Below are 15,858 nucleotides of genomic sequence, written 5' to 3'. Positions count from 1 at the left end.
TTTCAGCTGTCACTATATGATTAAAAGCAGTTCTCAGAGATCTCTAATGCATTCACTTCTACTGAGCCTTTCTGATCTCATGCCAAGGCCACCTCTTGTCAGCGCTGTTGTGTGGTATGCACTGAGCTCACGCTGTATGCTCTTTGACTTTCAGATGAGCCATGTAATGGAGACAAGTCCATCTTCTGCCAAATGGAGGTCCTAGCACGTTACTGCTCTATTCCAGGCTACAACAAACTGTGCTGCGACTCCTGCCACAAGCGCAGCGGAGCGTTGTCTCTGTTCTCCGAGGCGGCAGAGACGGAGGAGCATGTCCGCTTTGGATCAGCCTCCCAGTTGCTAGAGACATTAACAGCCTCTGTAGCAGCCAATAGCACTCGCAGTGGTAAACAAGGCTCAGGCAAAGGATCTGCCCCATCAGGCAACGCTGCAAAACACATCACCACCCCTGCCCCACTGAAGAAAACCCCATCAAAGATCACAACGGCACCAAGGCGGGTTCCACGGCATATGGGACTCACTGGCAGGAAGCTGCCCATCATGGCACCATCTCCTCTGGCTGATTCTACTGATGGTCAAAGATCGAGCAGCTTCACAGATAGTCGGTGGCCCAGAGCACACTCTGAAGTGGAGCGATGAAAGTGATGCCTTCCTCTTCAGGACTCTAAATGTACAGTAGATATCCATCTTCATCCTGAGTCTTCTCATGCCAGAAACACCACAGAGAGAGAAACAGAGAGAAAGAAAGAAAGAAAAGTGCTGGTTCACTTTGTTTTTAACCCCCCCCCGCCTCTCCCAACACACTGATTTTAAATATGACTTCATCATCTCACAGTGAGTCCCAGAGTAATTGGATTGTATTAATTTACTTTCATACTTTATATTTAGAAGAGGTACAGGAGCACTCAGTCTGAAGGGAATTTTCATCCGTGTCAGATGAAAAGATAAAGGAAACACAGCTTTGTTAGTTCATAGTTAATCATTTCAGGGACACAAAATAGCCAAAAGACAGATAAATATTTAATAGACTTAGCATGAATCCAGAAACTGAAACAAAATTTTAACATCTCAAAGGATATTAGGAAGAAACGGTTGCCTGATCACGACCCTGAGTCATGAATCTTTAACCGTAAGAGTCTCAAAATGTTCTTTGATGTCGCCTACTATGTCACAACTTAGGTGACAGGTGCAGGAAGGTGTCTGCATTTTCGTTCTGATTGGTCTCGTTATTCAATGAATCAGGCCTCCGGTGTCTGCAAGAGTGTGCAGCAGATCCTCCGGCAAACGCTCGACAGACACCGAGAGGGAAATTGCTAACAGGTGCAGTCATTGCAGCTAATTCAGTTTGTAGAAATATATGCAGACTGCATGAATAGGACTCATGTCAAACAGATATAAATACCAGCACTTGTCATATAAAAAAAAGCATGAAGTTTGCTTTTATAAAGATCCAAAAACGGATCATCTGATACAGCTGAAAATCCCCTTTTACAGTTCAGTTTTACAAGCTACCAATTTTCTTGGAAAATTTAACTATGGAGCATGATGTATAGAAAATACAACTGCCTCAATCACCTCACTTTAAGTGCATATGGAAAGTGACCAGAGATATAACAGTGAAAACTATTGGCAAAATGGTGCTAGTTGTATAGATTTGTTTTTATATTCAGCAATGTCTGTTTAGTGGCACTCTACAATTTCTATGGAAATGGGTATTTATAAAAGGTTCATGTAAATACTGTACATGAAAATATCAGTATTATTTTAAGAAGCTGAGGATACTTTCAAACACCCTTTTTAATCAATTCGCAGAACATTCATTCAAATGTTTACCTTTCCAGTAGCTGTGTTGTTAATATCACTATGAATATTATTCCGCTCTAAATGATGCTGCAAACTTCTCTTGAGCAGTTTATCTTACTGTCGATTGGATATTTAAAAGGAATAGTTCAACATTTTTGGGAAATGTGTTTATTTGCTACAGTAAATATGAAGCTACGTTTAGCTTAGCTTTGCAAAAAAAAGACTGCTAATAGGAGGAACAGCTAGCCTGGCTCTATCCAAGGGTAAAACAAGTCTACCTACCGGCACCTCTTAAGCTCACTAATTAAGACATTACACTCTTAGACAGAGCCAGACTTTCATATAAGAAATCAAATAAGCCTTTTTCCCAGAATATTGAACTATCGCTTTACTTCATCCCAGCCTTTACCTTTTTCTAAATCATAAGTTTGAATGGTGCTACCCCTCGATCTTTTCGATTCACTGTGTCGCCCTCCTTGTGAACGTTTTTTGCTTAGAAAGGTTGAAGTTGTTGTTTGGTCAAAGAAGGGAACTTAAGTAGGGAACATATTATTTGTCAAGTGTTCTCATTGCTGTATGTTGTACACAGCAGACTCTTGTTCAGCTTTTAACGGACTAAAAAAGGAAGTGAAATTTTTACAATGCAACTGAAATATGCCATGAAATTTCTACATTGATGTGACTGTGAAAGACACAAACACTCATCCTGACATGCTGTTTGATGTTGGATTTGCAGGCATTTTTATGTAGTTACACCTAAAGCTGCATTAAGCGATTTTTTGACCACTACAGGGGCAGACTGACTCCAAGACACTCACAGAAACACAACCCTAATATAGCTATTCACATGTTAGGAGCTAGTGGCTAACCTGTATATAAGCTGACACAGAGCAACATGAACATCCCATTGCATCATGTTTCTGTCCATCTGATGAATTAAAGTTCAATATTTACTCTCCTTTTAGCTCTGGTTTGGTCTCCACCAACTCTGAGAAAAATACCTGGCTTTTTAGCTGCAAGATGTTCCACTTTCGTCAGCAGCTGGTCACTTGTTTCAGCTCTTAGCTAATGATGCTGGGCAGGTAGCGCACACACAGAGCTATATGATGTTTCACAAAAGTGAAACCAATGTGCTAAAATCTGTCCAGAGCTGCAGAGATGTGTGTTAATTCTGAGTGGGTACAGCACTGCGGGCAACCCTTTCACATTACAATGAGTCATTTGATTACATTTTAATGTCAAAAATCTCGCTTAATGGAGCTTTAATCTCATTACACCTCTTCACATTCAGTCTGAACAAGGTTCTAGTGTACATTTTGTGTTTGCAGGAACAAAGCCTTATTGTAAGCACAAGAAGTTGGACTTTCAAAAGAGTTTTACTGTATGTGGAACATATTGTTTTTTCCAAAGTATTTTCTACAGTAAATGGCTTTTTTAATGGCAGAAGAAGGTTCTGGAGAGAGAAAGCTATTTATTAAAAAAAAAAAGGATTTCCTCACAACCACAATGCATCTGACTGCAATAGCAAAGACACAGTTTTGTGTTTTCAGCAAAGAAATAGCTCGCAACTATTCACACTCACTCCTGTGTGCCAATGTATAGTACATGTATATAGCATTGAGTACAGAAATATTTATTGAAAGTTAAAGGGTTCTGCTTTGTTTTTACAGTATGTGCAGTGCCAGCTGGTCAATAAGCTGCAGCAGACAAACCATTGAAAACTGATAACATGACAACCTTTTTTTTTTCATCCACATTTTCAATTTCAAGTAGATTTCTACTTTTTAAAAAAAAACTTGATAGAATAGAAATGACATTGTTTTTTGCAAACAATTAGATGTAAATATACATGCTCAATTTTGAGATGTTTTACTTTTTGTCAGAAAGCTGTCTTTTCACAGCTGTTTAGTAGAAGTTGTTAACAGAGCTGTTACATCACAGCCACATTTACTGACCAGACAAATGCTTTATTTTAACCAATAAAACATAAATAGAGTAGTACCAGTAAACCAGTAAAGTTGTTTTTATGCTGTTCGTAGTTGTCAGTATTGTCTAACAATTTTACATTTTCCTCCCCAGTTCTTTTCACATCTTTTACTTGCTGCCTATAAAACATTGCTGCTAATGTTATACAGAGCTTGTAATGATAAATAGGATAGTTGTAGATGTTACATTGACAATCCCTGAGCCTCAGACAGATATACTGCATAGGATTCTCCATGTACTGTATTAATACCCCTGTGCTAACCGTGCATTGAAGTATTACGATTGTCATGACTTGTCAGTCACTCGCTCTATTTGCTTTTCTATGTATTTGTGTAGATTGAAGTGTACACTACTGATGCTGTTTGTTGTAATGGGGAGCACATAGTAATAAATGATATGATTAACGACACTAATGTCTTGTTTTCAAGCCTTTTCCACCGTCATTTCTGTGTCTGTGAGTTTCAGTATTATAGTCTGAAAACTCAGGAATATCATAATCATATCTCTTACACGTGTCACTTATAATAAGTTAAGTCAATCTGAGTCATACATCCCAAAAACAGAATCTGTATAACATGAGACATTCTCTATTCTTTGACCTTCAATTCACAAAAGGAAAACAACATTTTTAACATTTTATTCACCATTTATTGATGCAGGGAGGCAAACAACCCCAAAAATAAAACTGGATTTTACTTTATGGCATTTAGATGGTGTTTTTTTCTGATGTGCCATTTCAGAGTTCCAACAACAGCAACATTAAATTCCTATAAAGAATATTTATTTTTTCCAAACATCAAGTTCATGGAGGAACCTCAAACGTTTTGACATGTTGTGCATTAAGGATTTACTGTGTCAGGCTTGCAGAGTGCAATTTCTCACAGTTTTTATTCAGAGCACACTGTGTTTTATCCATCTTGTGTGTACTCTGTATTATGCAAGCATCACAGTTAAGGGAATAATTTTTGGAAATGCGTTTATTAAGATCATTACTACTCTGATGTATGTGTTAAGAATGGAGTTATAGCTAGGAAGCACTAGATTAGCATAAACTGCAAGCAAGGGGAAACAGCTAGTCTGGCTCTTTCCAAAGTTCAAAAATAACATCTACCAGCAACTTTAAAGCTCACTAATTAACACATTTCTCAAGAGCTGGTTTTACAGGCTGATACATACTGTAACTATTTCTTGGTGAATAGCAGCAGTGCACATTGACTTCCTGGAGTTTCCCCTGGTTGCAATCTCACAATGACAAGGAGACTGCAGAAACATTCAGCGTTTTCTGTTTTAAACAAACAAGATCAATGTGTTAATTAGTGAGCATTAGAGGTGCTGGTTGCTGGATTTATGCACCTTGGAGAGAGCCGGGCTTGTTGTTTCCCCCCTGTCCTTATGGTAAGCTAGGATAATTCCTCCTGGTCAAGCTCCATAGTTCACGTACAGACATGAGAGTGGTATAAACTTTCAGCAGGATGAATAAGCATATTTTCCAAAACTATTTCTTTAAAGTTATGAAAAAAAAACCTTTTGTCAAGAGACAGAATGATGAAGTCCTCCGTCGTTGTCCCTGGTGTTTTCACAGACTATAAACCGATCAGCCAGATGGGGACAGGAGTTCATTGTCTGACTTGCAGAAATATCACAACACAAATAGCAATGACACCTGAATCCCCAAGAACAAACAATGGACAAAATCGTATAAGGACATTGCATTATAAGAGACAACAACTGTTCAAAAAAGTGAATCAAAGGTTAGACACACACACACATACAAAAAAAACACCATATCGAAATGTCACCATTGTATTCAGGATCTCTATAGTAGCTTATTGTGTACAGCAGGTTATGATTAAACCAGGAGAGACCTGTAGATTAGACTTACTGATTAGCTATAAAACACTTAAGGCTCATTAGTTCAGTATTTTCTGACTTCTCTACCTGTCTTTATTACTGAAGATGTAAATCTTACAAATTTTTTAAAAGGTATATCAGAGTTTGGCTACTTTGACAATGTTACAAGGATCAACTTATCCATGCTTTTGGTCTTTTTTGTAACACCAGATTTATCCTTTAAATAGAAAGGAGAACTTTAGAATGACAGATGTGCAAAATAAACTAAGGTAATAATCTATATTAATCATTGTTGTGAAGATCACCTGTCAATCAAAACGTCTTCCTTGGACTTGTTCAGAAACGGTGGCTTATGATGTTCAGATCTATTTATTTATCTATTAATTTATTCCCAGTAAAGTGCTTCTGCTGGAAATAAAACACCACCATCACTTCCTGTACATAAAGAGAATATAAGAGTGTTTGTTCTAGTAAAATCTAATCAATTTAATCAAGTCACTACTAGGCCTACACTGTGGCTTTAATCACTATTTTGTTATGTACATCAGCAGTGTTTAGTGGTAAAACAGTGATCTATGTGAAAATGTCATACGTAATTACTGAAGTGCTGTGTTTACTTGAAGATTGAATGAAGCGTGGGAGACACCTGTGTGGTGACAGAGTTACTGTGCCCTTCTATCTGAATTGATGCTTGGCTCATTACATCTTCACTTCCAGCACCAGCAGGAGGTTACCCGTTCTCTGTGAATCTTAATCATTCTTTTCATTTAATGTTTTAACCATAAAGACTTGAGCCGTTATGATTGATCGCTAAGAAAATGAATGAGAATAGGATCCTGTCATACATCACAACAGCACTGCAGGCAGGGCTCTTTATTTCTATTTGCGTGGAGCAGATATTTTTTTTCTTCTAAGTGCTTGATGCATCGTTGGCAATGCTTTTAACATACTTGTGGAAATGCAGTTTCCTTTGAGGACAACATACTGGTTAAATGTGGCATTTAAACAAATGTGGTTTCTAAATTAAGCAGTTGTGCAGTTCCAGCAAGACATTGAGTCAAATGTCAGAATGAATTACTGATGCTATTTTGTGCAACAACAACAACAACAAAAAAGAAAGAAATCATCATGTTTGGTAGTTTGCACCAACATCTTGACAAATGTTTGTATGAATGTGAATAGTTAAATTCAATTAAATCATTGTATAGAATATTACATATGATTACAACCATTACATGCCTTTCTTTACTCTCCTCCTCCTCTGAATGAGGTTGACATTTGCTGCAGTAATCATGTCTCTGTCTAAGTTCATTGATCTACAACTGCCAATTAGGATAGTAAGCCTCATTAACATTTAGACTCTCAAACATGTGTTGAACTTTCATCGGCTCTCAGATGCACATTTTATTAGCCTGATTTATTGTTTAAAGTGAAAGGTTTTAATTGTCTGATACACTATCAGCACCTTGTTCCAGTAAAGGGGAACTGTAATGCTACAGCACACAATGATATCTTAATTTAGACAACAGGGTGCTTCCAACTTTGTGGCAACAGATTGTTCTTCAGTGTGTCAACATGATGGTGTGGCACAAAACCTGATCCGTAAAGAAATGGTTCTCCCAGTTTGGGGTGGAAGATCATTAGTCATGGCTCAGTCAATCCACTACTTTGACCCAGAATGAAACGTCTCAACAGCTTTGGGATGGATTGCCACTGTACTGACCTTGGTGATCCCCCTGACTTTTCCTGTAGCATAAGAGTCAAACTCACTGCAGCAGAACCAGAGACACTGGACCTCATTCACAAACAGTGCATACTCACAGATCTGTGCTTACACTGTGTGTACGAGCATTTTTAGCACAAATCCAAGACTCATCAGTATGTTTTTACCTGATCTTGTTTTTACTCTGCAAACAAATCATCAATATGCACAAATCCTGGCCTTAAAAAATGATATAGTCAGTATTTATTTAATGTAAACAGAACCACAATTATTTAAAAAAGATTTCACCTAAATATAGTTACAACATTTAAAAGTGTGAAATAGCTAATAATACACTATTTAGTCATTATAAAATGAATAGCTAAGACTTTGTAATCTATAAATCATCATCATAAATGTAATGAAATTATTAATATGTTAAAATTGTCCCACTTTTAGATGACAATAGCTTATATATTGGAATTTCCATATTAGAATGTGACAGCGATTCATTTCCACCATCAGATGTGGCCGTGATATACGCAGCTGGTTAACCAGCAGCCTGTCCAGTGTCCTCACAGCCTGACAGTTCAGTAGTGACACAGGAAGGAGCGCTCTGCGTTCGCTGCATCACGGCCTGTTGTGAACAAAGACAAAAGACGATGCAAACTTTTTTATTTCGTTATGGACGTTTACCAGCCAGATCTGCCTTTTCTGGCTTCTACTTCTACTCAGACCATTGTTTGCATTTCACTAGCAGTAAAGTTTTTCTGTGTTTTTACCATCATGGCCCTCTTTGCAATGCGTGACAGCTCTCTCCACTGCTGCACTGCTCCAACAGAGCGTTCCTTATATAGAGAAATGGGGGTGTGGTAGAGTGCTAATTACCAATAGCGGGCACACACTTGTCAATTTAGAATGATTCTGATTCACTAACATGTTGGTAAGAACAAAATTGACTAGGGCACATGTGTTATGAATCCGACGGTAATTTTGCGTGCCAAAGTAAGAACATTTCTACGTACGTATTAGTGAATGAGGCTCATTGTCTTTTTTATTCCATACATTCTTCTTCCTTGTCAAACTCTGGCATCTACATTACCCACAATGCTACGAGACTCAGTAACTCAATTATACCATTATGGGAACTGGAAACCGGACGCAAAGTCCTTTGAGTCCAGCTGATTCATTGAAATTGCTTGCCTGACACAAGAGCTAAAAAGGCTTTCTAGCTTCTGGGTTTTCTTCTGCACTGTGTGGCCCACTGAATATATGCAGTAGTGTTTTTCTCTTTGGCCTTGCTCATTCATTCCCAATCAGGATCCTTTTTATAGGCGCACAATACGAGCAATTTCATTGAGTGTAAAAGGATATTAATACCAGTGAGATATTCGCGATAAACATTTTCCCGGTCTATTGGGGAAAATGTTTTTTGGGGCCGCAGGGGATTTTCACACTGTAATATTACAAGTCGCAACTAATTGGCAGCAAGGCTGAGTGGCAGGGCCATATCCATCTCTCTTAATACATCCATGGGCTATACAGTTTCAGCTGTGTTATGTTAGTAGCGGCTAATATAGCCTGGAGCTGCTAACCTCAAGCAGAGATGAGCAGAGAGGGCTACAGAGGTCTGATAACCTCACGTCTTTCCTCCAGATTTTTTTTTTTTCATTTTCAAACTTGTAGTATTCAGCCCCAATAACTCAAGTAGCACCACTTGAGGCAGTTAATCAAATTTCACACAGCTCCCTCTGGAGCTATAAAAGGTTTTATATAACTTTTAGATTAATGCACATGGTTTTGGAATGAGATATTCACATCACATATTGGCCGTGTATTGTATGACTACTTTATTTATTATATACAAAATGGTTTTCATTTGAAATATATGTTTAATTTAGGAATTAAAATATTAAGTGATATTGCATAATTTCTTATTTTAGACATTTTTATTGAAGCTCCTTCACTTTTTAAGCCTTTCTGCAATATAGATTGTCTGCGCAGCGTCATTCAGAGGTTATTATAATTCTGACAGCAGCAACAAAAGCTCAGTGTGCCTGTACACTTCAGAGCAGTGAATATCTCACTGGTATTAATATCCTTTTACACTTCATGAAATTGCTTATATTGTGCACCTATAAAAAAAGGATACAACTAATATGAACAACAATAAATAATACTGGATTAGTCTGGTTGGCCTTTTCAATCTATTAATAGGGATCTTCTTCAAATACAAACACTTCACTGGTTAGTTGTACTACTTCAGATGGCTATTCTATTTCAACTCAGCTCAAAGGGATTAGCTGTAAGAATGGATTTCTATAAGACATGATTATGAAAGAAGAACCTGAAAGTGTCAGGGAAGTATGTTTCATCATCAAATTTGAATTCCAGTTATCATTCTCATTTTGCTCAGCGCTGCAGTGCATCTTTTTCTCGAGACACTGAGGAGACAGGAGCATCACTTCAAAAAGATCTCCATAGATAATAATAAAATCCCAGAAAAAGTAAAGTACCATGGCTAGAGATATCAGCGTGTGTAAGCATCTGAGATTTCTTGAGAAATAGGATGAGACAGAGCCGCCACAAATCCAGGAGCTGAAAGAATGGAGGATGACACGCTGCCGGTGCAGTCAATTACTGCTCCTGCCAGAGTTGCCGTGCTGTGTGACAAAATCAGACAAAAAAAAACAGGCAACCTGGGGGTGCAGATTATCTGTGAAAAACCTGAGAACACAATGTCCAGTCTTATTAAAGCCACATAAAAGTTAATTAGTCTGACAGGGGAGATGACTGAGCAAAATAACACATTAAGTCTACAAAAACCACCTCTTTATCCCCTCTAGTTAACTTGTTTCATGAAAAGCAGTGCATAGAACGAAGTATTTTTGATAAGCAACCAGCAAAGCAACATATCAGTTACTTTCATTGGGTTGCTTTTCCTACAGCACTCTGATCTCAGACATGGAGACAGTAGTCACTGTGCATGACTGATGAGGGCTTATCCTCTGAGCTGCTTTTGACAATGTGGCAGAAATGTAACCTAAGTCTACTGTAGAAAAGCCACAACCCCGCACCTATGTTGGACTCACTCTCTCTGACATCTGGACACAATAGTACCAGATGTTTTTTAGATTTTATTGGCTAGATGATCTCTGTGCTCCAGTTTTCCCCTTAACAGTATTACAGCTACAGACCAAACCGTTGTTTATAGTTGCAAATGTATGCTAACACATGTAGCGTGAACAAACATCGACATGTTTGTCACGAGGACATTGGTGACAAATGACTCAGTGACTCTTTTTACGCCAATCGATGCAATGACAACCTTGTTCACATACTTTTTTGTATTTTTGGTCTTTCTTTGACTTTTTTGAACACATTTTTTCCAATTAGTGGAAATCTGAATGACACAGCATAGAATGATATTTTAGAGCAATTGTTCTTAAGCTTTTTAACTTGTTAATCCTTAAAACAAAAGGATTTCTACTCATTATCAGCTCCATATGTCCACCTGTAACGACTCAGAACCTCGGAACCCAAAAGCACGACCTCAGAGACAGGAGCAGAGTCCAATATTCTTTAATCAGTCCAAAAAAACAAGCAGGGGTCACAAACCAGGCAGACAACTTCAAGGGACTAGTTAAATCTCAAGACCGGGAAACAGGCAGGATCTCAGGTAACAGGCATGTTATTCACAAGGAGTAACTGATGAGCCTAATGGGATCCAGGTGAGGAGATGGGTGGGGAAACTCAGGTGAGGGGAATGAGGTGATTGCAGGGCAGATGGGTGTGACAGGATCTACAATGACAGGAGAGTTAGAGATTAGGCAGGTGAACAACATGAAAAATAGTCACTAAGACGGTGAACACCACCAGTTTTAACAGGTTTTCTTTTCTTGTTATACTGTAATATTTTGTCATGTTTTGAAATTCCCACATTAAAAGAAGAGATTAGAGGAAAGTCTAAAAAAAATTAACATGTTTGTACTACTTTCCTTGTCTGATGATCATCTTGCAACCTCTTAGATTTGTCTCGCAACCCCTTGTGAACACTGTTTTTGAGCTGTCTGAGACAAAAGTTGACAGTTGTGAGAGAAACGTGGTGAAATCTTTGGTCGTCAATCCAAAACCGTGATCGTAGATCTCAGTGTGACACACATGACCGATGTGGAGCTAAATGGGTTGCTGAGTGAGCAGGTTCTGTGTAGTTCATGACCTGAAAACGAAAATGTTTGTGTGTTGTTGAGCGTGTTGTCTGGTAGTAAATGAAAACAAATGTGTATGTAACTGAGATTCATAGCAATAATAAAATAATAATAATCATCAAATTATAATACTAATATAATGTAATATAAAAAACATTATCATAATAATAAATATCATCGTACTATTAGAAATAACCAGTGTAAGGAAGGTTGAGGAAGCTTCTTTCCTGTTTCAACATGACAACGTGACCAAAGCAGATCCAAAAAAACAGTCTAATATGCAAAAACTTTACCTCAACCATCCAAAATCTGGTGGAAAACCAGATGTCAACATACATTTCGTAGTCTATCATTGTGGTTTTTAAGCTCTTATGCAGTTGCTGATGTTAAAATGTTCTTTAAATAATATTTATATTAAATGTGTAGTATACTACAGAGGTAGATTTTTTCTTTTGATTGTCACTGTAAGTAATTGAGTTGATACCTAACAAGAAATATATTGGAAATAGATAACTTTCTTTCATTTAAGCTTCACATTCAGGATATTAAAAGCATGTTTGGCCTGTTTTCAGATGTTAATGTACAGACACAGAGAGCAGCATCTTGAAGTCTGCTCTAAAACATATCGCAGGCTATGCGTCACAGGTCTGGAACCAAGAATATGTGCAAGAGCTGTGCCATTACAAAGAAAAAAACACATTTATGGGTGATTTCATTGTTGCTGTGGTAACTGTATGCATCCAGCCAGTGAGCAGATGAATGTTTTTGAAATGACTAGCTTTTGCAGCATGCGCAGCCAAAGCTGCAGTCCATCATAGTGGCAGGCAGTAAAGTGGGCTCAGCCTGTGTAAACATTTGCGTGACAGTGTCTCCAACTGTGTGCACACACCTGAGTGATTACCTTGCGAGGCAGCTGGATTAGCGAGATCACGTGAGAATCCATCTTTTCATGCTTCAAGTTATGCGCTTGTGGCCAAACCAATCGGCGTCCTAGAACTACTAGCAGCTACAGGTGTAGTTTAGGTGTGATGACAGCAAGAAGCGATGTGATAGGTGATAGACAGGTTCATCCAATCAGAGGCTAAGTATTTTTTGAAAGTGGCTGCCCTTTTCCAAATAGTTTCTAAGGACGGCTTCTCAGATGATTCTGTGTAACAAAGCATCTGGCACTTCAGGTTACCTGAATGAGGGGTGAGCTCACCAAAATGTTTCGACAAGATGGCTCCGCTTGGAAGGGATGCAAGGGTATTTGACAAACTCAGCAGAACACTGACCGGTTGATTTGATGGATCCATTTTGACAGTCCTTCGTTCACTGAAAAAGGAGACTGACGGGTCCTTTTCACTCTGCAAGGGGTATTCTCAATTGACGTGGGAGAGGGGCCCATTTCCCTAAAGCAATAATTCACTCAAATCCTTAAATGTCATTATCTGCTTATGTAAGTTGAAAGACCTAAAAACGTAGGTGTGTTACACATTCATTTCATTGAAAGAACCTGCTCAACAGGAAAATTTCATAAAACTTTCAAAACACTGCATGCAGCATAAATTAGTGTTCCAAATCCCAATGCAATGCGTGGACGTCTAAAAGAGGAACTTTGACAATCTACCATGACAAAATAAAAGAAGCACAGTCAGATTCAGCTCACTTCACTTCACTGCGCTCTAAAAATCAGCTTTCACTCCTGGTATTAATCTGTGATCCGCCCCACTCAATGCAGGATGTATCTGGGACTCTGCAGGTGTTGGTTATTAATAAAAAAAAACACAAAAAAAAACGTATTTCATACAAGCTCGAGTGCTTTTCTTCATTTTCAGACATCCAGCAGTCAGAGAGGGGAAAATCCTTCATGCAAGTGGCAGAGAGATTTCTCCACACATAGTTTTCTCAGCAGAACATAATGCAAAACAAACGGTGTTGCAGCAACTACAGAGGCCCCAGTGTTCATATGGCCATGCATAAACATTTTATTGTAATAGGCAAGTTCATTTACATTCTGTGGGACTTGTCGAATTTCATTCTGGGATATGTGTGGGAATTCACTAACTGATGTAGAAGTAGTCATTTACATAGTAGTAGCCGTAGGCAGGGTGAGGAGAAATGATTACACCTATAAAAATAAATTACAACATTTCATTACGAACCAAATCTTCAGCAAGCTCTGAGCATCACAAACTGATGATATGCAGGCACCTGGATATGAATTTTCAGCTCTGAAAGCAAAGTTACAAAGTTGTCTTCTGTTGCCTCTCAGTGCTGTTGAGGTTTTGATTTGTCTCTCATGTTAATCTGTGTAATGTCTCCCATTGTTCACCTCCCAAGGGTCAATTTGAAGAGTTACAATCTGCTGCATGCAGGTTTCTTCACTGCACCAATTTCTCTACTCAGCCATGTTGTTCCAGGGTTGAATTTTCCTAATTTGGTGTTTGTTGCTGTGTCTCACCTCATCCTTTCTGTCTCTATAATGGTAGAAATACTCACACAAAGTACAAATGAGAATCCAATTTTATAATACAAACACTACAGGCTTCAGCATGTCTAAAACACACAAGGTCAAATGACTTGTGGTCCAACCACCTGCAAGAACAATATCCCAATCTCGCCCTAGGAATTTTGTATCTTTGTAGTTTTGACACACCAAATCATACACGTGAGAATAACATTGCACATTTTGGGCATTCTTTCCTTGGAGGCATTCATGATGCACTTGATAGAACCAAGTGGCAACTACCACAACTTGAGTCTGAAGTCGGTGCTGAAGTACCTTAAAGTGCAATGTCACCATGGCCACTAGATGCTCCAAAAAATTCTTCATTCTAATTGACTCCAATTCAGAAGGCGTCAACTTCTCTCTAGAAATACTAAGTCAATCATTTTTTTCAGTGAGTCATTATGGTCTAAATCACTACATTCAGGCCCTCTTATAAGTGTGCTGGTGCTCATTTTGGAAATTATAGCGCCGTTAAGATTTGAAGAGGTGTAGTAGCTTTGATGTCTACCTAGTCGGTGTTGATTGACAGGTGTGATTGACAGTCAATTGGCTCACCTGATGTTCTCCCCGGCTCACATACTTCCATGTAGTACACTGTGTACACTATGTACTTACTTTCGTAGTCCGTGAATTTCGACAGGGTAGAGTTGTCTCAAATCAAACACGGCTGTTGTGCATTTACCAGAAATGACAATCGCAAATTAGCATTAGCTAGTGTTAGCAATTGCATTATTGTTTGTGCTTCCAAATCATTACAGACTGCTAAATTGACCCAATAAACATACCGATGGCTTATATCTGACAACAGTATAGTGGTGCTTAATGCTAAAAAACACATGTATGACTTACATTTGTATAATGCGGCGATGTTCACCGTAGTTACAATGTCCTCGGCCGCCATTTCCAGTTTGAGATGTGGTCCCTCCCCTTCCGCAACGTAGCCAAGATGGCAACCATTGAGGGCGAGAAGTGTCCATAGTTCCACACTCAACTTTTTGACCATTTTGAGTGCACCATCCGTGTACTGACAGTTCACTGAATTTTTCCATACTTCTCAGTGTTTCTGGTAAGCTAGCATTCACTTCGGTCTGAGGTAGCGGGGCTTGTTTCCAGAGTGTGAAAGGTAAAACCCCGCACTCCTTATTTGGAAGCTCCAGGCTGCAAACAGAAAAGATGGTGCTGACCATAAGCTGCAACTCTGGACTTCAAACCAGCTCCAGTGTAAACCAATGGATGACATCACACCTCTATGGGTTGAGAACATGAAAACTGACTTAAGTAGAGGCGTTCAGTACATGTATGAACAAAACCTTAACATAAAATCCTCACTGACTGAACTGAATCAGCATTGTCACTGACCGAATCAGTATTTTTTGGCAGCGGAGCTCCCTTCACTGGAAAATGAGGCCACCATTGTCAGTTCAGCTGTGATTGCTTGATTACTTGGCTGCTGAGCTTATTAATATTATAAAGAATGCTTGTACAGGCCTTGATTTGTATTGGACTGAATGTTTTCATCAGCTTGAACCAGCAACAGACTGAATTTACTACTGAACCGAAGAATGAATGAATGTTGCAGTGGTATTAACTGTAATGCATTTGCTTACTGATAAAGTAGGTAGTAGGTAGTAAGAAGTGCAGCTGAGCAGTGATGTGTGAACTTAGCTTAAAAAAAAGTGAATGTAGTAAATAGTGACTACAAATCTTTGAAATTAATAATATAATTTGAATCAGCAAACTGATTCATAATTTCTACCTCCAGATGGAAGTAGTTGTATGACAAATAAAAAGGAGAGTTTGAGAGAGAAGTTTAAAAA

General features: G+C 38.6%; 1 protein-coding gene across 1 annotated transcript in view; it reads left to right on the top strand.

The window, feature by feature from the left end:
• The window catches only part of adamts3 (ADAM metallopeptidase with thrombospondin type 1 motif, 3), a 152,461-nt gene extending 148,265 nt beyond the window's left edge, over positions 1-4,196 (top strand). The window contains exon 22 of the mRNA XM_042422035.1: positions 155-4,196. Within this exon, the coding sequence (XP_042277969.1) occupies positions 155-639 (485 nt within the window). The 3' untranslated portion in view covers positions 640-4,196. The remainder of the gene's footprint in view (positions 1-154) is intronic.
• The last annotated feature ends 11,662 nt before the right edge of the window (positions 4,197-15,858 follow it).

The sequence above is a fragment of the Thunnus maccoyii genome, chromosome 9 (genome assembly GCF_910596095.1).
Source record: "Thunnus maccoyii chromosome 9, fThuMac1.1, whole genome shotgun sequence".
Classification (NCBI taxonomy): domain Eukaryota; kingdom Metazoa; phylum Chordata; class Actinopteri; order Scombriformes; family Scombridae; genus Thunnus; species Thunnus maccoyii.
This window is presented reverse-complemented; position numbering and strand designations above follow the sequence as displayed.